This window comes from Eutrigla gurnardus (assembly GCF_963514095.1).
Source record: "Eutrigla gurnardus genome assembly, chromosome: 23".
NCBI classification, from domain to species: domain Eukaryota; kingdom Metazoa; phylum Chordata; class Actinopteri; order Perciformes; family Triglidae; genus Eutrigla; species Eutrigla gurnardus.
The window spans coordinates 10,139,506-10,161,913 of record NC_139934.1 but is presented as its reverse complement, the minus strand read 5'-3'; the positions used below and the strand labels follow the sequence as shown (position 1 = coordinate 10,161,913).

Below are 22,408 nucleotides of genomic sequence, written 5' to 3'. Positions count from 1 at the left end.
ACGTGAAATGAAAGCCAGCACGCTCCCTCCTCTTGGTGGCGCTCTCCCCCTGCTTCCTACAGGAAGTTAAGCACTCAAACAAGACTTGAAACTCTGCTAGCCTGCACTGGGACTGCTTCAAGCTAAAGGTAAAATGTGGAAGGGTAAGGCTGTAATTTGTACCACAATAACTGACTTTAGTCACCTCTTGTTGACCTTTGACCTGGGCTGTAACTAACTGAGTGTGCACTTCTAGCGTTTACACACGTATACCTCAAGGGGAGACTGAAAGTGACTAAACAACAGTTTAACTAGAGCTCATGATTACCTGCTTAAATATGTGCAGAACAGACGGGACTGTTTGTTGAGTTTCGGTGTTGCTGAAGTGGAGATTTCTGGCCCAGAAGTCATTTTGAGGAATATTTTCAAAGTCCTAGCTGACATGTTGTGTGTTTTCTTTGGGTTTGAACAACATTTAGCTGCACTACGTGAGTTGGTAATGAAATAAAGCTTCTATAAGATATATTGGGTAACTTGGAAAAGTTGACTCACAGGTTTCCATCCAAGTTTGTGCTGTGATTGTGACTACATGGGTGTGTTGGGGGGGGGGGGCTATGAGGTGTTGCCGTGGTGATATTTACCAACTGTGTTTGTGAGGTTGAGTCATTAAAGAGAGGGCAGTCATGAGAAGAGTTAATCTTTTAAGAAGTTGAATATTACCTACAAGGAGACTAGAAAAGAATCAGGACAATAATATGCAAGTGAATGATATACAAGATGCTTTTTGTCATTTGTGTTTGTGTTTGGTCTAATTTTTGTATTTCTTAAAGAAAGTCAAATGGAATTTAAGTAGTAAAAGAAGCTGTTTTATGAGATGAACAATGATTTAGTCTGCCTGTCACTTCCTCCACTTTAAGCCTCGACCCAATCACCGCACTGTTTTTTACTTCTTTTGTGTTTGAGTCAGAGGGCTGGGCCTCACTTCCACAGACAGAGGAAGTAATTTGTGTATTTAGGGACGTGTCTCCTCTTGCATGAACACTTTTTACTCTATTCTCTCAGCTCAGACGTGTTGTGTCCCCTCTGCCAGCTCACTCTACAAGGTAAGTCGCTGCTCTACGCTCTGATTTGTTGTTTGCTTATTTTCCTTTTTACCCTGAAGCTTCTTCCCTCCCTTTCACTTCTGTTTCCTCGTCACATTCCTTCGCCTGAAATCAGCCGAGGAATCTCACAGCGGGACAATGAATCTTCAGTTCGAATGCAGGCAGACTCTCTGACACCCATCTTTCCATTAGAGTTATTCTCTGCTCCACCCTTTTCTGTTGCCGGTGGAGGAAACCTAACCTTAAATTTGCTTTTCCTAGAGTCTCACTTCCTACACATCACGCTGATCGTATTTGCATTAACTTCTCTTAAAAGTCAGGGTGCTGAATCTGGTTTACTGCAGCTGTCAGTGTGTTTAAACACACACATCATAGTTTCCTGTCTGGTCTATCTTTGATCTCCTGTGCTCTCAGTTTCTCTGAATCTGCATCACCCGGTCTTGATTTCAGTCTCTTAATCTGGTAGACATGCCTCTGCAGGCAGCCATATGAATGCACAGTGTAAACACTCACCCATTGGTCGACAGGTCTCTCTCAGGTCGCTCCCCACGCCTGCATATCGTCCGCTCTCATATTTCTGTCCGGTTATCAACGCATGGACGGCTGAGTCGGTGACCCCTGTTAGCCTATCTGTGACCTCGTGACCATCGACTGACGTCCCCTCGCTCTGACCAAGGCGCCACAAAGACCAGCTTCATCATCAATTATTCATTATCGGGACCCGTTAAATGTATTACTGCCTTATCTTGCCTCTTTGTTTTTCACCCGGTGGAACATTGGATGAGAGATGAGTGAGATTTAAATCAGTGCTTTTTAAAGATGAAAGATTGAAAACTGACCAAGAGTGACTTCATACCAATATGAGTGGAAACAGCAGAGTGCTTATGCTCTGATGTCATAAGTTATCAGCTATTCGTCTGCGTTGAAGTTAGGAAAATACCACCAGAGTGCACCCTGGGAATTGTAGTACTTATCGCCTTTTGACTTTTTATTGAATAACCAGGAAGGCCAAGGGATATTAGCATATTTGCTTTTGCTGACGCTTTCAGAGATCATAAATGGATAACGGCGTGTGGGGATGATGGAGAAGGGGAAGGGGTGTCCAGAGTCTAGTTTCCATTCCTATCTGAGGCTGTCTTTGCGTAGCGGGAAGGTTCACAGGGTTAAAGGAGAAGGGATGAAGAGCTGGAGGGGAAGGGAAGAGTGGAAAGATGGAGGAGGCAGCAGTTTGCTTTCCCACTAATTATCCACTTGGTGTTTAGCTTTAGCCAGGAACCCGACTCTATATACACACACACACACACACACACACACACACACACACACACACACACACACACACACACACACACACACACACACACACACACACACACAGGCTGCAGGTAGGATTTCATCACACAGGCTCCAGTTACGTCCCACATATAAGCTAACCAGGCCAGGTGAGCACCTCCTCACCAGACCATCCCTTACAACCACACACACACACACACACACACGCTGGGTCTCACCTCACACACCGGGTCTCACACACACACTCCAGTAGACACGCAGAATGGAGCCGGAGTCAGACAGCATGCCGGAGGTACCAGAGGAGATCATGCAGTTAAGTGGATCGGGCCTTTTTTCCTCTCTGCTGTGTCGGAGCAGCTGTCCAAGCATTGTAACCTTAACTCGGGGGCCTTTCTCTTTCCTCACTCCCTCTACCGTTATGTGTTCAAATATTCACTCTGTCGTATTGTCCCCCTCTCTGTCTGTTTGCACTACGAGTGTCAACTGCTTCTGCTCCGTTTATTAGTCGTAGTACACATGATGTAGAGTAGTGTCCTTCGTTGACTCTAATCCTGCTAATTGTTTGTCTCGTTATCAGTCGTGGTTTGCTTCCTGGCGCCAATCTAGCAGCCACATAAACTGACTTACATAACGTAGCACAAGATTAATATTATGATATATATATATTGGTGTGTGATGCCGCCAAGAGTTTGATCTGAAAATGTGGCCACGCCTACAAAGCCTTCTTATCAGAGAGGAAACCTCTGATAAGAGTAGCAGCAACATGAGTTTGGTTTCAGATGTTTGTCTGTTGTCGTTCAGGAAAAGCCTTTTAGTATTCTGTAGAAGCACAAAGCTGCAAATACATAACACTATGATATCAGATAGCTGAGAATGAAATACTTTTTACAAAACCAAATGTCTTTTTCTTTCAGCTTCAGCACTTGATCATTGATCGTACTGAAAATTAACAGTACAGTAACAATAACAGTAACAGTAACAGTAACAGTTAGCATGGTTACAACTGAGCAAACTCCCATTAGTCACCTTGTGTCACATGATGAACTGAGCCATCTCTCTCTGTTGAGGAAGACCACGTTTGATAGTTGAAAACCCTGGGAATCTAGTAAGTTGATCTTGAATTTAATATTGTTGTTGTTTTTTAATAAAACTGATAATTTTGTAAACGTAAAAGTACATTCTTGATCTTGGAAACAGTACTCAGTCAAATACTTTTTTTCTTGGGTTTTCAAGTGCTTATCATGGTCTTCCTGAGTGGGTTCATCATAGCCAAGTTATCTAACAATTGAGCATTACTTAACCAAGGTCACATGATAACCTGCTGAAGAAGATCATGAGATATGGTCAAAAGCTGAAAGCTCGGTAAAAGAGAGTGGACTTTGCGTTAAGATTTTATTTTAAAAAGTGTATTTACGAAGCTTTAACATGATTTTATTTCGATTCCTATCTGAAAATAATGATGTGACATTTCTAATAAAGGGGCCCAACAGTAAATGTCTCCAACATCAGATGTTTCTTTACCTCTTTCTCCCAGACATGATCGAGCTCCCATATAGCCACGCCTGGTCGTGTTGCACCAGCGTGGCCTGCTTGGTCTTGTAGTGAGTGACGTAATGTTATGAAGGTGGTTGTTAAGCAGCAACACAAGCCCTGCTTTAGTGTTCATGGCATCAACTACGACCTCCATGTCTTCAAGTGATTGTGGTTCGGAGGTGTTGACCTCTGTAAAGTTCTGTAAAGTAAGAAATGACTGAAATACTTCCTTCCTTCCTCACTACCCATGACCACGGGGAAACTGTGCCACAGCTCCATGTATTCACACTTCCTGTTTCAGACGGCCTCTTCCCCTTCTGCAGAAGGGGGGATTGTGTAATTGAGTGTGACTCAGCGTGGCGTGAAGATTGTGGAATCATATTTTTCTGTTTCATTCCATTCTCCTCTCCGCTATTCAGCAAACGTTAGTCCTTCCTGCTGTTGTCTTACCCTTCTTATCTCCCTCTCCTCTCCTCGCAGCATGCTCCCCTTCAAGGCAGCGCCGGGTCAGTTCGGTCCAGAGGACCGCGAGCCGGGCCTCCGGGTGTGGAGGGTGGAGAAGCTGAAGGCGGTGCTGCTGGGTCCCTCCGAGGTGGGAGCCTTTTACAACGGGGACTCCTACCTGGTGCTGGAGAACCGTGGCGAGCTGGGAGCCGACCTCCACATGTGGATAGGTGAGAGAGAGAGAAAACATCTGGGTTAGGAAATGTGTATCAACTGTGGGCTAACGATGGTCCAGTGGTTGCATCCTGGCCCCCGTGCTGCGGTTGTAAAGCTGATCCCCCCTCCCGCTAACGGTGATGACACATGAGACACCGCCGTGACCTGCTGCATCATCACGTGAGGAGAGAGGGGCTGGACCGAGGTGGGAAGGAGGGATGATGAGAGGGAGAGAAAGAAGTCCCGAGGGGGGAAACTGGGATGGGTTTGTTTGAGCAGTGGCTCATTAAAAATGCAGCACGGTTACAGTCCTGAAACGTGGCTGTTGTTTCCAGCATGTATCCGGTGCTTAGGTAACACTAAGCCGATTGTCACGGCTCGGAGAGGGCTCTCAAGCATGCGTCGCTCCGAAGCCTCCTCCCTTCTTCAACTTGCTTACAATTCATTGGGTTTCATCTCTTTTCGGCTCCTTGACAATGACCTCGGCCAGCAGCTCTCTCATCACCTTTCCTCGTGTTCTCTCACTTTCTTTCCTTTGTCTTTCTCTGCTCTGGTTGTCTCCATCAGGGATCAAAGTGGGAGAAAAGGCCTTGTTTTGACCTTTTTTGTTCATTTATCCAAGAGGCCAAAAGGCCGATAAAGTATCAATCCGAAACAATTAACAAAAAGTATTGAGAGGTCCAAATGTACAAGTTTTATGCATGAAGAAACGGATGTTTTCTAAAAGTTTTAAATCAGTTTCTGATGTGGATCTTCTGTTGCGTAACGCTCAAACACCCACAGTTTCTCTTTTGAGGTTTTGAACTTGACATTTATTAATTTCTCCGTCTCAGGCGAGAAGTCGTCTAAGGACGAGCAGGTGGCGTGCGCCATGCTGGCCACCCAGCTGGATCACCATCTGGGCGGAGACCCCGTTCAGTACAGGCAGGTTCAGGGCTACGAGTCCCCCGAGTTCATGGCCCTCTTCCCCAGAGGGGTCAGCTACAAGGTGAGGGAGGAACGACCCGATTCTGGATGTTCAGATGCTTTAAATGCCATCGACCGAAATTCACAGTTCAAATATCTCTATTATTTTTTTTAACGTCAGCTGCAGTTATATTTCAGGTTATTGGTTCGTCATTTTTTCCAATAATTTCTTGGAAAGAATGATATATTCTGGTACTAAATAGGAAAAAAAGAATTTCCTTGAATTACTTTACTTATCAAAACATTTTTTTTTAAATGAAATGGACTTTTTGACAAGATGGAACACAAACAAAATGCATGTTAAAAATGACACATGAACAGCATTTTAAAGAGTAAAATAGAATAAAAATGAATATATGAATATATATTGTAGGCTCACAATTTTGCATGTTAGCGGATCTGCAGCCTGACTACATTAATTGCATTAATTAATTACACCGTACCGTCATAATGTCAATTAAACTCTGAATTGAAAATATTTTTTCTCAAGTTTTCAATCATGAATGAGAAACTGAATAAAAAAAATAGCCTTCAGGCATCTCTTATTATCTAGCATATTTTTATATTGCTGGCTAAATCCCTTTGATCATTTCACAGTCCTGGTTATTATGGCCTCGGTGCCAAAGTCCAAGATCATTTTCTATTTTTTTTAATGAGCATCCCATGAATGTCTCCCACAGGCGGGCGGTGTGGAGTCGGGCTTCAGGAGGCCTCAGGGCTCCGGGACGGTGCAGCGGTTGTACCAGATCAAAGGGAAACGCAACATCCGTGCCAAGGAGGTGGAGTTGTCCTGGAGCAGCTTCAACAAAGGGGACTGCTTCATCCTGGACCTCGGAGAGGTGAGGACGCAAACATCTGACCTCGTCTCTCAGAACCCTGCTGCAGTCTCACCACAGATAAAAACCCAACGTGTGAGTTGAGCAGTGACCGCTTGGGTTGCCCCTCCAGATCATCGTGTCGTGGATCGGGTCGCAGGCCAACATCTTCGAGAAGCAGAAGGTGCGTGAGATCGCCTCGCTGATCCGGGACACGGAGAGACACGGGAAGGCCCGGATCGTGGACAGCAACGAGGGGGACGAGCCGGAGGAGATGCTCAAGGTAAGAGTTTATTTCCCCCTACATTTGACTTTACAGAGGCAGAGAGTGGGAATATGCACCAAAAAAAAAGAAGAAGATACAAATCAAGTGAGGTGTTGTTTGTGAGCCTGTCTTGTATCCGAGCAGGTCCTGGGACAGATGCCACAGCTGGCAGAGAGCACGCCAGAAGAAGACAAGAAAGCAGACGCGTCCAACTCGGCCTCCCTGTACAAGGTAGCATCATCTGCAAAGCCTCTAACCCTGCGAGGACGCGTCACACTGCTACAACACAGACCTGTGTGCATTCACCCCTACAGGTGTCCGACGCGACGGGTTCCATGACGATGACCAGCGTGTCGGCGAAGAGCCCGTTCGCCAAGGAGCTGCTGGTTCGGGACGACTGCTTCATTCTGGACAACGGCGCCAACGGGAAGATCTTCGTCTGGAAAGGTGAGGAAGTACGGCTTGACCCCCGAACCACACTTGTGTCGCCTGAAATTCATATCGAGGAAAGTGATGGTCGTTGGCGATATTTGGTATCTGATGGGAGCAAATTTTAATGAGCATTTTGAAAAATAATGGTCGGTTTTCACACTTGGAAATGTGAAGTATGAGCATTAATTATAGGTCGATTCCATTCAGAAACACTTTGTTATATTATTTGAAATCCTTGTAAAATACTGATGGAAATGAATAAATGAAATGCTCTAACATAAAAAAAATCAGTGGCTGTAAAACCCCCCGTCCAATCAAAACTGAGGTCTGAACGAAGGGGGCGGGACTTTTTAGGTTTGGCGATGCATTCAAAGTCAAAGTCTCTTCCAAATGACCTACTCTGCCTTTAATATATGTGGACAGACTGAGACTGAACAACAGCTAGATTTGCATTTTAAAAATAACTTTCATCGCTAATATCTGAATTAAAAATGCATGTCACACAAAAGCCAAAGAATGCAGCACAGGAACCAAACTCCCACAATGAAATCCAAATTAAAAGGGTGTAAGAAACAAGGCTCCAAATGAAATGTTTGTGGTATTTTCTCCACCAGAAGGAGTAGCTGCTATTAAACATGCTGCATATTATAAAGTGCCGGTACTCATGTGACGTTGACTGACAGGTAACGGAGCGAACGGCGAGGAGAAGCAGGTGGCCCTTCAGATGGCGGACAACTTCATCGAACAAATGAAGTACCCCAGGATGAAAACGCAGGTACAGCTCATAATTCAAACAGTAAAGGCTGCTTATACTTCCTGTATATGTGATTCCAACCATTAGTCTGTCACAGCAGCTTGTTCTGATTAAAGGATGATTTACAGATTTAGTTTCACTTCCAGCTCTTTAGCAGTAAAGGTGTGTGTGTTGTGACAGGTGGAGATTCTGCCCCAGGGGAAGGAAACCATCATCTTCAAGCAGTTCTTCAAAAGCTGGAACTAAAACAGTTTTCTGGGGAACATTCGACAAATCCTGCACACGAGGAGAAGAAGCTGCAGAACCAAATACAAAATCAATTTTTTTTTTAAAAATGCATTTACTTGTATGTACATATTTGTAAGAGCAAACTGTAGCTTGTTTTGAAATTGGTCACTTTTATAAATGCAACGTTTCTTCTGATGATAAAGATGATAAACGAGTTTGGACTCTTGTGTCACACGTTTGTTGAAGCTGCTAGAGGAAGTGGCTGAATGTTGAGTCATTTTCCCCCGTCGACAAGTTTCTCTTTGAAATCTGGCTAGACGTCCGACCACACCTTTACCCATGAGCCACCACGGTGTTTGCATAATGTTTAAACTATGCCCTCTCTGTTGCCATGGCTGCATGACTGTTACCTGTGCACAATAGTGAGTACGTTGATGTCACAGTCTCGGTCCACTACTCTGTTTACTTAAACGCTGTAATTATGCAATGATGTGAGATACTTTAAATACGTTATGCATTATCCGTTTATAGAATATGATGCATCGTTAGTCATAACATTGAGCAATTACAGCAGTAAATTGTTGCTTACACATTACACTATTTCACTCACAGGAGGCATTTTTCTGCTTTTTGAGTCATTTTTCATTGATAGACTAACACTCAAATGACTATTTTTAATTACATTATTTAATAGATTTAATCTAAGCCTGTTTTAATGAGATTTTTCATATTTTGTATCACCAACTTTTTTCATTTTGACAATAACATCACTTTTTTACCAAAATAGGTTTGCTGCACCCTTTCCTCCCCCTAATATATGCATCCTCCTCTACTCTTATTCAACTTTAATGCTGCTCTGTGATTGGCTACTGAAGGCAAACATCACCGTCGGGGTCAGTGTGATGTATTTAGGCTTATTAGGCTGATGACTGCAGGTCAAGAAAACACGGTGATGATGTCGGGTGGGGCATTATGTTAAGCGTGAGAAGGTTTTTCAGCTGAGTCATTTTTTTATGATTTCTCTGCCTTGCGATCACGTTATCAGCAGGTTGTAAGCATACTTTGCCAGTTATGTGTGTCATGTTGAGCGTCTTATCTTGAAAGGAGAAAAATAAAGAAAATGGGGGGAAGTATGAGAATTTTAAAAAAAGTTGTGCTTGAAATCTGACTTAAAAATGCCTTTTACATTAATTTACACAATTATGATCCAACCTTTATTATGTTTTTTTCTTTCTATCAATAAAGATTGAAAGTCCTTCCCTCTTAAGCCTCAAAATGAGATCCAGATCTATTGTGTTACGATGGTTTACACAATAATCAATAGTATGTGTGTCAAGGCAAAGAGTTACTGCCATTCAATTTTACATTAATACAATTTGACATCCCCTCAAATATTTAATTTATAGTTAATAAATCAAGTTTAGACCATGAATCCTCATATTTTATGGAGAAATGTGTTTCTTTAAACACAAATTTAGGTGTTAAAAATGATTTCACACAGAAATTGATGTCTAATATAAGTTAATCTATTGTATTATTATTATATCTCAGCTCCCACTATATGAATATCAACCCTGACTGTTGTGTTAATGAATGTACTTATCGTTAGAGTAACACCATCACTAAATCAAAGCATGTGCGTCACTATAAGTGGTATCAGGGGACCTTAGTTAATAAAAGGCTTGCCTTTTTGCCTTCGTGGGAATCGTGCCAGCAGCTGCCGGGCAAGTTCGTGTCAGAGAGGTCTGCGGAAAGTTTCCTCCATAAAAAAGTCCAAAGCTCAGAGAGACAGAGAGAGGAACAAATACGGTGATTAGAGAGCAGGAGCCGTCCAGTTTCCTCCACCAGCAGAGCAGCACCACGCTCCCTCACACCACAGGTAAGGAACATATGGTACGACTGAATTAACATTAACATTTCCTTCTGAATTCATGATGATTTACACTATTGTGGAACTATTAATTACTTTTTCTTTCTTTTTTACATTAACAATAATAGAAATTAATTGTAGTGTGTAGTTTTTTTGTACATCTTTACAAGTGATTAACATCTACACATAGAAATAGTATTACTTAAAGGTGCGTTTTTACTTTTGATTGAAGTACTTTGTGCTAATACTTTGAGTTTTGATGCTGAACTTTTACTTGTAATTGAATTTTATATCGCTGCTATTACTTCTTCCTGGTCACTGTTCACCAAACATTACATTTGTATATTCTCTGGTCCACAGCAGTATGGAAGCCCCCATAGAGATGAAGAGTATCCTGAAATCTGCTAAAAGTAAAGTGTTTTTCTTTAACATATTTATTCAGTATGTGGTCACTTTTGCCAAGATAATGTGGCATCAATGTTGGAAATCCACTGAACTGATTTTTCTCCTGAATTTGTCCCCCTGCAGAGTTGAACTTGCTGAAGGTGGGCGACAGCACCACCCAGAGCAGCTCCATCTGTGCCGTACGCTGGAAGCTGCCCGAGGAGGACGTCCAGATTCACAGCTCGGCCCCCAGCAGAACCGCCAAAGCCAGCAGCCTCACCAAACACCCACAGGTACATTAAAACATCCTTCGTTTGGTTGAAACAGATTATGTTTTTTTGTTTTTGTATGAATTTCCCATTTGGAGTAAACGACCTAGAGAGAGAATAAACACTGAAATGATACCCGTTGCGTTTCCTCCAGCAACATCCTCGTCAGAACGGCCTGAAGGATCTGCGCAGCCTGCAGGAGTGTGTGCAGTTCATCCACCACTGGAAGGAGCAAGTTGACCAAGTCTGCAAGGTAGGTCAACGCAATACAAATCACTATAATTAATTTATTTAATATGATTCAATGCTATTACATTACATTAAAAGCCAAATTAAAAAGCCTTTAATTTCCTTTAAATATGCAGAGAGAGAGATGCCATTCTAAAAGGGCATAAAAACATAATGTACTCTTATGTCTCTGTACTTTTATGGGACACTTTTTAAAAAAAAGCAGTGGAACATAAAATCTAATGTCAGGAGGAGAAAAGTTTACATTTTTAAACAAGTATAAGTACTTTAAAGATCAATTCCTAAAGATAACGTGTCTTATTGTAGGTAAAAAGGGATAAAATGGTTTACAATATTCAGTACTGATTTTCAACCCTCAATTTAATTTTAACCTTTTGTAATATAAATGCTAGTTGTTTGCCATTTCAGGTAAAAAAAATTAAAAAAAATCAACTGAATGCCTTTTGATTCTGAAAGCAAAAATGAGAAGGAGGAGTCACATGCTTTTACGGTTGATCGTCTGTTGAAGGTTTACAGCCGAACATAAAAAAAAAAGGCTTACAAATGTGAAAGGTTCACATGTATTTGTCACCATACAGATTATATAAGCGTTGCTATGGAAACCATTACGTTGCTTTGTTGGGGTGGGTGTATGTTGATATGGGTGTGTGTTTATTGGCTCTTTTACAGCCCGGTTACACGATCCTCCTGTAGGGTGGGCACCGACACGTCATGTGAGACGTTATCAGAACAAAAATACTAAAAATAGTCCCAATTTGTCTTGAAACTCAAACTACTGTGAACATGAGCCGTCACTTGTCTTCAAGTCATGGAACTGTCTCAGTGACACACCACTGCTTTTAGGAGTGTACGACACTGAGTGTGTGTGGTGTTGTGTTTTAGGGCGGTGAAGATCCAGAGGAGGGCCCGAGTCATAAAGAGGTCCAGGATTCAGACCAGCGCAGTGAGCGCAGCCTCGAGGAGAGCAGGAAGCTGATCATGGAGTGGGCCGACGAACTCCACCACGTCGACAAGGTCAGCACAGCACAAAACAGAGTATTGGTGCATGAAACGAATACACTGTAATCATAGATTAAGGTACTATCAAACATGCCGATTGTGTGCACTCAGCTCCTGAAGGAGAAGCCTCATGCAGCCGAGGATGAAGAAAATGAACATAAAAAGGAGGATGCCAATGCGGAGGCCCAGCTGAGGATCATGGAGTGGGCAAAGGAGCTGCAGAAGGCGACTGAGGTGAGGAGGCCTTCCCCAAAACTTTGCTAAATGAACACCTCAGCACATCAAGGAGAATAACTTAACATAAAGACTGAAATGAAATGCGTTTGATTTTCAGAGTTGCGGTGTGGAGAGCGATGATCTGGGCAAGGTGTTGCGTCTGCTGGGTCTGAAGAAGAAACGTCTGGGCAACCTGCTGCCTCTGCTGGAGTTCATCACCTGGTCTCTGCTCAAAGAAGACAGCACGGTGAGAAACCCATGAGTCACGTTCATTTCTAAAAAAAAGTCTGAAAAAAATGTGCATTTGCGTAACAAATTGGGTTCCTCCTGGGAAGGCCAAAGTGGCATAAAAAGCACCAGAAGCGAATCAAATTTAAAGATAAACATTTTATTATTATAGCACACAAATAAACAATAAAGCTGTAAAACACAGAATTGGCTTAGAGCAACAACAACAAACCATTGATAACGTTCAATGCTGAGCGGTCATGGTTATGAAACGACTTTATGTAACAAGTGATTTGAGTGAACTCTGCTCTTTGAATGCCTGCGGGGCATCAATAAATGAACTTGGTGAATAATTTTATGCGACTCTGATCTGATAAGTTATAGTATAGACAATAAATGTCTTTCATAACTGATCATTTATCTGCAGAGTCAATCCATCATCATCACATACGCAGATGATGGTGTACCTAACAAATGTCCTGGTTTAAGTTTGAAGCAATACTTTCTATAACTTGTGCAGCAACAATAAACTGCCTTTTGCTCTATTAAAAAGCTTAATTTCCCCCCTTTTATTCCTCTCCAGAGAATGATTCCACAGTTGTGGTTACTGACAAAGCAAAGGACCGGGGAAGCAGGAATTCCAAGATACATCCCCAACTCAGGTGTGTGATAACGATTTTCCCAAAGCAAAAGTACAGTAATTATTACAAAGCAAAGCAATTTCTCCATGCAATCATCCGTCATCACGGTTTGAGGGATTCTCAGAATATTTGACGAATATTTCAATTCAGTAATTTGATTTTAATAGAATGTCTGTGTCTCTATTTTAGTTTGGAGTTGGATCTGCAGCGCAGCAGGTGAGCTCAGCCTTCACTTTTTCATTCATGCCATCTAACAGAACTGACGTGACACCAGGACGACAAGCTCATCTGTGCCTCTCTCTTTCCCCCCAACAGCTGACGTGGTCCTGGACCCCATGACCAACCACCCCTGGCTGCAGCTGTCAGAGGACCAGCGTGAGGTCCAGGAGGCCCGGTCAGCATCCGACCTGCCTTACAGCTCCCAGCGCTTTGACGGCTGGCCCTGCGTGCTGGGCTGGGAGGGCTACGGCAGCGGCCGCCACTACTGGGAGGTGAACATAACCAAAAACGGCTACTGGCGCATGGGGCTGACGGCCTCCGACTCCAAGCGTCAAGGCCGCTTCCCCATGACCCCGAAGCAGGGCTACTGGGCCCTGTGGCGCAGCACAAACCAATTCTACGCCTGCACCAAGCCGGAGACGGCGCTGCCCGTCGACCTCGTGCCTCGACGTATGGGGATCTACTTGGATTACAAAGAGGGGCAGATCTCCTTCTACAACGCAGAGACAAAGTCCCACATCTACACCTTCACCGGGAACTTCAGAGGGAAGCTGTACCCCGTCTTCGCCCCACTGGATGGTCGCACACGCATTCAAATCCAGCATATGAAGAGAGATGAGGCTTAACAACTCTGATTGGACTCTTGGAAGAATTCCTTTGGACCTAAACAAAAATTGCATCGACCAAAATCTGCACAAAGATGAAGATTTGTTTTCTTTCTGGAAAGTAGGGTCATCATTTAGATTTATAATGACTTAAAGAGCATGAGCTCCAACTACAGCTTTGAATTTCTCCCATTTAAGCTCAATTTAAAATCTCTTGGTAGCCCGAGCTCCTGAAGTCCTGATGATATTGTGGATCAATGTATCTGATCAATACCACTTTAAAGAAATCTAAAAATCTGCGATAATACAGGTGGAGATGTTTTATCAGACCATGAGGAACAAAAAGTTAGAGTAATATTTATTTTTTTGTAAAATTTTGGATAAATGCCATGTGAATTTCAACATATTTATGTATAGACATGAAAGTATGACAACATGCTTCATCTAAATACATGCGCGCACTTTATAATGCACTTTCATATATATGCATGTCTTAAATATTTAATTTTCCTGCTTATCTCTGACTTTTTTCTGACATTACATTACAGTTCAGAGTCAAATCGTTGGTATAAAGGAATATAAAATCCTCTTAGATGTGCGTCAGGAGTCTCTCTTACAAGACCAGGGTCCATAAGCCTCACAGCTGGCGGCGAAGAGCCCCCCATCTCCCCTCAGGTCTGCACAGTCCCTGTGATCAGCGTCCCACTCCACCGTCACCCTGAACAGTAGGCGACAACGTTTCAGCGTTTCAGTCCACAGTAAAAGGATCTAAGGGAACAGTTTGGATGTGAACCTTTTATCATAACTAGTTACAGATTACAATCACTCAGTGTATATGCTTCTATACATGTATGAGATTGTTGTAATAAAAGCTAATTTAATATTAAAATATGGTCCTATTGTTGTCTTTATTCTTCACTTTTATTCAATTCCCAATTAAGTTTGGTGCTAAGAATTATGTAATATTGAGGTAAAATACTGTAAATACACTAAAAATGTCAAATTTCTCTCATTATACACATAAGGACAATGTTTACAGTAAATTCATATATTTAAAATATATATATATTATATTATATTGTTTTTTGTTTCTCTTGTAGTCAGGATCAAATTATAGTTCTATGCAGGAACATATTTACTAATGACTAATCCACAAAATAAAGTATTATAATTTGTTTTGTTTTTTCCCTGTTTAAGAGAATGTCAGCGTTTCAGCAGAATCCCAGTCACTCTCCTGCTTCTTCAGGAATATTACTGTATTCACAAACAAATATATATAATGGGATACAGAAATAAGTAATTAATAAGTAAGTAAATTCGCTTTCATCAAAGTTTGACCCGTCATGAGTATGAAAGCAAAATGATGCCTTTAAATGTGGTTTAAGAAGAAAAAAAAGGAGGATTAAGAGCGTCACCATATTAAATATAATCTTCTGTCCTACTTCACATTTCTATTATTCCGTTCTGGATCTGGACTCACGTCATGTAGTGCTGGACGTCCGTCCCGTCCCCCCAGAGCCACTGACCCTCCTGCTTGGCGTCCGTCAGTCCCACCCACAGGAAGGGGACGTGGGAGAACCTCCTCATCACAGCCTGGATGAACTCCTGGGGAGGAAAAAGGGACATTTAGAGGACTTTAATACGGATGATGCTCCCTGCGTGTTTCATTCCCTCCCCTACCATCTCGGCCACGTCTCTGATGACAGTCAGGCTGCTGTTGTGCTGCGAGCAGAACTCGGCGCTCTGGTTCCACCTCCGGTCGTCCTGCAGGCCCTCGGAGAAGAAGTAGCAGTGACTCCTCCACCAGCGCCAGCCCGCTGGACACAGACTGCACCTGGAGTCTACACGCAGGAGGAGGGCAGCAACAGGTCATACAGCATCCTCCACAAGTACTTTAGAGGAAGCAAATCATGCAAATGACCTTGAGTGGCAGCGAGGAGCATCAGGTCGACGTCATGGAGATCTTTTTGGCACCGCTGCAGTCGTTCTGTCATGATCAGCTCTGTCTGATCCACTTCTGGTGCTCTGGGCCACGTTGCTTGAATTCCTGTGGACAAATGCACATTGTTATTTAATAACTTGATGCCAGTATGACTTTATTATGGACCTTTTTTCATAATAAACATTTTGACTCAACGATTTCTTCATTTTATTACATACACATGGTTTTCCTGCTGTGGCATGTCAAAATATCCTGCCCCCTTTTTTTAAATTAAGTTTTGTTAAGGTTTGGACACAAAAATGGATGCAGTAAAACATTAGTGTGTACGACAAACTGATATAAATATATACATTATTTTATATGAATACTCACCAATGAATACCAAACACAAGAGCAGTCCTATGACCAGGATTATTCCCATGGCAACAGCCACACGTGTCATCAGCTGACAAGTTTGACAGCATCCTGCATCTGTGGCGGAAAAAAACAGCAACAAGCGTGAAATGAATAACGTCGAAACATAATTCTAAAATCATAATTTTCAGCATTATCGTGACCTTTTATGAAGGTTAATAAACTATATGTTTTAAATCCCAGAAATGTGGAGGACACAATCAGTGACATGTCAAACGGTGACACTTTCTGAGAAAAGTAAAACGGTAAAACTGGACTTCGGCTTGCTGCTGTCTTTGAACAAACTCTCCATATAAAATAACAATATATTCATACTCCCGGTGGGAAGAGATGCTTTTAATAACTAACCTGCAGTTTCCCTCTGTGCTTCATCCTGCTGGTTTCTCAGATCCATGCAGACGTTTGATGCTTTTTTCTCCTCTTACAAGTTGCCTCACAGTTAAACCTCCACTCTTTCACACATGTAGCTGAATGAAACGTGAACACTCCCCACCCCGCTCTCATATCACAACCCTTCACTTTAACAAGAACTCACTTCTGGGCCTGAAATAACTTGTTGGCGTTTAACAGAGGAAGCTGGCAGGGTGTACTTAGCATGAGGGTGATAAGTATTTCTAACAGGATAGAGCTTTATAACTGTAATTTATCTGCTGACCCGACCTGCTCATCTATTTACTGTCTTATCATCATCATCAAACTAAGCCATGAGGTCGAGGCGATTCTCACTTTGGTCTGTTATTACGTTTGTAACTTGGAAAAGGGAGGAGTGTGGGTCATTTTTTATTTCTCACAGCTGATTCTTTTCCATTTTTACTGTTACTCTGGTTTCCATCTTACTGCTGTTTATCTGTTTTAAATCTGACTCAACATTTTTTTTATTAATTATTTTAATATACAGTAAGTGCAGCGAACAGGTGTGGTTCACAGGGACAAAAAGCACTATGAAATAGGCAGGGATTTGATTTTTAAATACCTACATATACTATTCTAAACTCTTTTCAATGGAGACTTTAAATAAGGTTGCAGCAGGAAAACTTTATTGAGCACTGAAACATGATACATTTGTTTTATTTTCACTGAAGAAATTCTTCCAAAATGCTTATTAACTAACAAAAAAAGATGTTTATGTATTTATCTCATACACTTGAATGAAAGCCCATTTTTGCCCCCACCAAAAAAGAAAAGTCTGTTGGCTCTGAGGTCTTTCATCCCCCTACTGGTGGAAATGAGCCATAAACACAAAACTTCCAGAAAAAAGAAATCATAGAAAACAAAGTAAAAAAAAAAAGGAAATTAACAAACTTTGTTGTTGTGTATAAATATAATTCAAAATGTAAAGTTTTAACTCCCCAGACAGAAAACACTTAAACACCTTCACCAGGACCAATTAACTAACACTTTAACAGAAACATAGTTCACTGTGTTCCTTTGTATTCAGCTTCCTGCTCGTTGAGGTGCCAGAATACATCCTTCCCCAGAAGCTCGTGGAAATGTGTATTTAACTGCAACGAAACACACAAACACAACAAGCCTTCACTAACAGTCTACCTCCCAAACCCTGCTTTATGTGGTGATTAACATACCTGCTCTAATACACTTTTCCTCGTGGCTCTTTCATCACAGAAGAGAGGCTTGGCCGAGGAGCACAGCATGGACAGACTGACTTCCCTCCTCTCTGCATCTGAAGGACAAACGGACGATGTGAGATGTGCAAACAGGAAGCTAGAACCAAAGAGACTCTCATTCACGCTGTAAAACGTGCAGGTGAGAGAAAACACAATCACTATTAAAACGACAAATAACACTGTTAGCTGCTAACAGGCGAAAGCTTTTAAAAGGAGCTTTAAGAAGCTGGCTACAAAATAATATTAAATTAATTTGTATTATAACAAGCTTAATAACTTTATTATTATATGTTGTATTCTAATAACTAGTTCAAAAGCTTAAATATTAATATAGAACTCTACTTTATATGTTCAACTGTTCTGCTGTCTTATGTTAAAGAACTTATGCAATTGTTTTAAAAATAATGTAATTGCTTTTATATATTTTATATTGCTTTAGATTATTTTTATGTTTTTTTTTATGTTTGTTTTTTATGTTGTTGAGGACCACAATGGAAATAAGCCTTAGGGCTTTATTGTGTTTGTATCCTTGTGATGATGTGTATGTGTGTAAAGTGCGTATGTGCCATCAAATCAAATCAAATCAAAAACAACCAGTGTGGCCTTTAAGGTCCGAGAGTCTCACCTGTTAAATGTGACGCCGGTGCCGCCTTGCTAACTTCGTTATTCCCCACCGTTCGCACTTCAAAGTTGTACCTGGTCCCGGGTCTCAGGCCATCGAACCTGTGTTCGGTTTTGTCTTCCGTGGTCACGGACCAGTGGTGGTTCCAGAACCTGGAGCTGATCCCGACAGTGAACTCTGCCTTTCCTATGTTTTTAGGGGCGTCCCACTTTAAGGCGATATGGTTTTTATCGGAGGAAGTCACCACGACGTTGGTAGGCTCCGCCGGCTCTGGGAGAAAAAAGTCATTTATCAGTCAAAGAATCATTAATGTTCCATAGTTTTTGATCAATATAGAATATATCGAGAATAATGAATTCAAGTTCAGGTTCAAGTTCAAGTCAACCTTTATAGAACCATCAAACACACAAATGGAGAAAATACTAAACCAAAGGGCCAAAATGACTCACTGGTGAATGTGGACTCTCTCACTGCCGGGCCATAGAACTGTCCGCTGGAGGTGGTGACGACCACCGAGTAGTTGGATGCCGTCTTCAGCCCCTCGAAGAGTGTACTCGCTGCCGTTACGTTGCGTGTCGTTTCTATGTTTTCACCGTCATGGAGCTCCACGGTGAAAGTTGAAACGTTACCATCCGGGGACTCCCAGCTGGCACGGATGGAGTCGATTTCCGGGGTCAAGTTTAGGTATGGAATCGATCCGGGAACTGTGTGGGAGTCACAACGTCAGACAGGAGTTAGTTATTACTGTCCGGTCACTTAAACGGCTGATTTCTCTACCAAACAAGGAGTTACCGGTGTAGCTGAGGACGGTCACACTGTCTCCCTCCAGAGAGACGGCACCCATCAGTGCCGTCACGCTGAGGCGGATCTCGGTGCCCTTTGGCAGCCCCGTTACCGCCACTTGTGTTTGGTTCACCGTTTTATTGAACAATGTGCTGGAAGGAAGAGGAAAAACTGACTTACCGCCATCTACTGGAGGATAGTTGGTCTTTTCCTGCTTGTGACAGCCTTAAAAAGGGATCCACAAGGACACAATTTCCCAACATAACATTTAACAAATAGGAAGAATTATAGTTGGTTATTATAGGGATGTTGAAGATCTCGGAGTGAGAAGATGAAAACGAGTCATTAGGATTTAACCACTGATGATAGTGATTAAGTAAATGATTCTACAAATACATACTCATTGCCGTCCATCATAGCCGTCACCCGGAAACCCGAGGCGGATCCCCGAGGAGGAACCCAGCTGATCACCAACGAGTCGACGGTGTTATTGAACACCCTCAGCTCAGATACTTTCCCAGGCTCTGAAAGACGAACAACAACATCGACTGCAATCTCACAAGAATTTGCCTCCTCAGATTTGAATTTTATAGCAAACAACCAGCTATTAGTCTGAAAACACACAGCAACATATCACCCTTTTATATGCGTGATGTTTTACGTGATACAAACTCACTGGTGTGTCGTTGGACGGTCTCTCCGTCGCTCCGTGTGGAACTGCCGTTGACCGCTGAGAAGACGGTGAATGTGTAAAGGTTTCCGGGGGTCAAGCCGTCGACCTCTTCGGCCTCCGCAGAACTCTGAACCAGCTCACGGTCTCGGACCCCAACGAGGTACAAAGCCACGTTTCCAGCTGGTTTGGTCCAGCTCAGGAAGACGGAGGTTTCTGTCACATTGATGACTTGGAGATTTTCCACTTTGTTTGGTCCTGGGGGGGAGAGTGTACGTTTTAAATCCTAAGAACAGTTATCTAAATGAATAATAATCAGTTTGGATGACACTCTATAGAGTCAAAGGCACACTCACTGGTGTAGAAGGCGTTCTCCTGCGGGTGGAGGTCTCTCATACACTTCACGGGGAACACCTTCACTGAGTAGTGGGTGCCTGCTTCGAGGCCTTCAAGGTCATAGGTCAAATTGGCAGGCTGGATTTGGATGGATCTCTTGGTTTTATTCAGTGTTTCCACCTCAACGCGGTAATGGCTGATGGGACCGGAATCGGGCAGCCATGTGAGGACGGCGCTCTCGGAGGTCACGTTGGTCACGTTGACTTGGCCCTGGACACGATCTGTGGTTGGGAACAAGTAAGCAAAACCAAAAACAAAAAGGAAGTGAGGGTGCAGAAACAGACGCCCGGACAGGTGACACCTTACTGTCACTCATCCAGCACAAGTCATCTAAACGACACCGATAAAGTGAATCCTACCTTCATAACAGATGAAAGACAAACGCTCCGAGCAGCTCTTTTCAACCCAAGCCCCGAAGCTGAGCATGGCCACGCACGAGTCTTCCACGTAGTTCCCATCAGACCCTGGGGCATCCGGTAACACCACAGCTGCTGGCGTACAACCGCCTGTGTCATCGCCGGTGTAGCCGCCCTCGACGTCGCCGGTGTAGCCGCCTGTGACGTCACCGGTGTAGCCTCCTGTGACGTCGCCGGTGTAGCCTCCTGTGACGTCGCCGGTGTAGCCGCCTGTGACGTCGCCAGTGTAGCCTCCTGTGACGTCGCCGGTGTAGCCGCCTGTGACGTCGCCGGTGTAGCCGCCTGTGACATCGCCAGTGTAGCCTCCTGTGACGTCGCCGGTGTAGCCGCCTGTGACATCGCCAGTGTAGCCTCCTGTGACGTCGCCGGTGTAGCCGCCTGTGACTTCGCCTGTGACATCACCGGTGTAGCCGGTAGTCGTGGTCCCTGCCGAGCAGCTGCTGCAGCAGTAGTACTTTGGCTTGGAGGATTTGAACACGGGCCAACCAGGGTACCAGTTCTGGAAGGTGAGGGGTTCCCCGTTGGCCCAGTGGGACCAGAACCTGCTGGAGGTCGGGGTGGAGAGGTTCTTGCGGAGGCCGACCCAGCAGTCAGAGGTGAGAGTCCGGGAGATGGTTTGGATGTTTTCAGGCGTCAGCGTCGCCAGCTCTGTGAAACAGACCTGACGAGATGTGAAAGGTCACAGTTAATCGTTTGCATGAGATCTGGTGGGGGAACTGTCCTGAGGTTCCAGCCTCTTATTCTGGACCTGAGCTCCAGGTCGTACCTGGCAGTGACCTCTGGCCTCGTCCCAGGTGAGATTCCTCCAGTCAAGAGTGAAGTAGTCTCTCTCTGCAGTGCTGCAAGGCAACACCAGAGCTGAAAAGAAACCTATGCGGAAAAAAAATACCATTATCATTTTCCAGAGCTCAATATGACATCTTTAAGTTGATAGTTTGGTCCAACCAACTGACAAAATATGTTTATTTTTTTTAAATCCTTAAATAAAAGGCAGGATGAGCATGTTTTTAAAATGATCTTATCTAAATAATTGCATTCTCAACAGTTACAGTTGTTTTTACTTTAGTTTATCATGTTTGATGCAGTTTTAGGTAAACTTCAGATGAAAATATAGTGTTTTAAAGTGTGGTTTTAACATGTTCTCTAACATACAGGATTATAATCGTTAGCTGCAGCTTAAACTTGTTATTCAGCTTCAAAAAATTTAACAGATTTAACAGTTAAACACTATGGAAAGAAAATAAAACTCACCCAAAGAAATTAAAATACAGACTTTTCCCTTAAGAGACGACATTCCTGTGGATCCTAGATTCAGGAGAGTTTCTGTAAAATGAACATTTAAAAAGTAGCAACAGATGCAAGCGCCTCACTACTCACCCAGGCTACTAATGATACTGAAGGGAATGATCTCTAGGTGTGAGAGAAGATCACTGACGGCAACATGGAAGATCAACAGGTGACAAACAGCACATTTGACTGGCAACACAAGACTCCATTCATACACAATCATATAAATACCTTTAGATGCTCCTGGCTTTGCATCCGTCTCAAAAACATGCAAAGTACCAACATGAAAAAAGAGTGTGATGGTGGTATGAATAGTGCAATAGACGGGCTGGGAACACAGATGCAAAAACACAAAACATGTATATTGCAGGACAGAATCCAAGAGAAGTTTTTACTTTGACACATTTATTTGGGCTGAAAGCTTCGAGTAACAAAAATGTAGATTAGTACAAAAAGATAAAATGAGCCATGAAAAAAAACAAACAATGAAAAATATAGAAAAAGATAAACCTCTTATACAAAACTAAGTTCCCAAAATAATCTAC

The 22,408-nt window shown here is 42.9% G+C and overlaps 4 protein-coding genes across 5 annotated transcripts; 2 read left to right on the top strand and 2 right to left on the bottom strand.

Moving 5' to 3' along the window:
• Positions 1-928: 928 nt before the first annotated feature.
• On the top strand, positions 929-8,243 carry capgb (capping protein (actin filament), gelsolin-like b). The gene is made up of 9 exons (XM_084003633.1): positions 929-1,082; positions 4,389-4,582; positions 5,402-5,556; positions 6,215-6,373; positions 6,483-6,632; positions 6,759-6,845; positions 6,929-7,061; positions 7,730-7,821; positions 7,981-8,243. Exons 2-9 carry the CDS (start codon positions 4,390-4,392, stop codon positions 8,044-8,046), a joined length of 1,035 nt encoding a protein of 344 aa, XP_083859759.1. The 5' UTR covers positions 929-1,082; position 4,389; the 3' UTR covers positions 8,047-8,243.
• A 2,020-nt stretch (positions 8,244-10,263) lies between these two features.
• On the top strand, positions 10,264-13,741 carry LOC311008973 (uncharacterized protein). The gene is made up of 9 exons (XM_084002939.1): positions 10,264-10,313; positions 10,429-10,575; positions 10,706-10,804; positions 11,683-11,814; positions 11,911-12,033; positions 12,134-12,262; positions 12,827-12,905; positions 13,074-13,100; positions 13,200-13,741. Exons 1-9 carry the CDS (start codon positions 10,281-10,283, stop codon positions 13,727-13,729), a joined length of 1,299 nt encoding a protein of 432 aa, XP_083859065.1. The 5' UTR covers positions 10,264-10,280; the 3' UTR covers positions 13,730-13,741.
• A 551-nt stretch (positions 13,742-14,292) lies between these two features.
• On the bottom strand, positions 14,293-16,523 carry LOC311008974 (CD209 antigen-like protein C). Its single transcript, XM_084002940.1, has 6 exons — positions 16,413-16,523; positions 16,023-16,121; positions 15,630-15,755; positions 15,389-15,549; positions 15,189-15,313; positions 14,293-14,426 (listed from the first exon to the last, which is right to left on the bottom strand). Exons 1-6 carry the CDS (start codon positions 16,456-16,458, stop codon positions 14,309-14,311), a joined length of 675 nt encoding a protein of 224 aa, XP_083859066.1. The 5' UTR covers positions 16,459-16,523; the 3' UTR covers positions 14,293-14,308.
• A 556-nt stretch (positions 16,524-17,079) lies between these two features.
• LOC311008951 (receptor-type tyrosine-protein phosphatase eta) lies at positions 17,080-21,980 on the bottom strand. Of its 2 annotated transcripts, none has more exons than XM_084002912.1 (11): positions 21,828-21,980; positions 21,343-21,434; positions 20,520-21,237; positions 20,121-20,381; positions 19,771-20,022; positions 19,495-19,618; positions 19,104-19,246; positions 18,761-19,015; positions 18,315-18,581; positions 17,648-17,745; positions 17,080-17,566 (listed from the first exon to the last, which is right to left on the bottom strand). In XM_084002912.1, the coding sequence occupies exons 1-11, from the start codon at positions 21,868-21,870 to the stop codon at positions 17,480-17,482; spliced, it is 2,340 nt and encodes a 779-aa protein (XP_083859038.1). In that variant the 5' UTR covers positions 21,871-21,980; the 3' UTR covers positions 17,080-17,479. The 2 variants fall into 2 exon arrangements, with proteins under 2 accessions (XP_083859038.1, XP_083859037.1); XM_084002911.1 differs by having other exon boundaries at positions 21,343-21,446; positions 21,828-21,978.
• Between the last annotated feature and the right edge of the window lie 428 nt (positions 21,981-22,408).

Excerpts from the sequence above, each read along its gene's own strand:
- capgb (XM_084003633.1), top strand. The coding sequence starts at position 4,390 with ATGCTCCCCTTCAAGGCAGCGCCGGGTCAGTTCGGTCCAGAGGACCGC. Across the intron at positions 5,557-6,214 it reads CCAGAGGGGTCAGCTACAAG|GCGGGCGGTGTGGAGTCGGG; the intron begins GTGAGGGAGGAA and ends TGTCTCCCACAG. Across the intron at positions 6,374-6,482 it reads TCATCCTGGACCTCGGAGAG|ATCATCGTGTCGTGGATCGG; the intron begins GTGAGGACGCAA and ends TTGCCCCTCCAG.
- LOC311008973 (XM_084002939.1), top strand. The coding sequence starts at position 10,281 with ATGAAGAGTATCCTGAAATCTGCTAAAAGTAAA. Across the intron at positions 10,576-10,705 it reads GCCTCACCAAACACCCACAG|CAACATCCTCGTCAGAACGG; the intron begins GTACATTAAAAC and ends CGTTTCCTCCAG. Across the intron at positions 11,815-11,910 it reads AACTCCACCACGTCGACAAG|CTCCTGAAGGAGAAGCCTCA; the intron begins GTCAGCACAGCA and ends GTGTGCACTCAG.
- LOC311008974 (XM_084002940.1), bottom strand. The coding sequence starts at position 16,458 with ATGGATCTGAGAAACCAGCAGGATGAAGCACAGAGGGAAACTGCAG. Across the intron at positions 15,550-15,629 it reads GCTCCTCGCTGCCACTCAAG|ACTCCAGGTGCAGTCTGTGT; the intron begins GTCATTTGCATG and ends TCCTGCGTGTAG. Across the intron at positions 15,314-15,388 it reads TCAGAGACGTGGCCGAGATG|GAGTTCATCCAGGCTGTGAT; the intron begins GTAGGGGAGGGA and ends TTTCCTCCCCAG.
- LOC311008951 (XM_084002911.1), bottom strand. The coding sequence starts at position 21,870 with ATGTCGTCTCTTAAGGGAAAAGTCTGTATTTTAATTTCTTTGG. Across the intron at positions 21,238-21,342 it reads AGGCCAGAGGTCACTGCCAG|GTCTGTTTCACAGAGCTGGC; the intron begins GTACGACCTGGA and ends ACATCTCGTCAG. Across the intron at positions 17,567-17,647 it reads GGAAAAGTGTATTAGAGCAG|TTAAATACACATTTCCACGA; the intron begins GTATGTTAATCA and ends GTTTCGTTGCAG.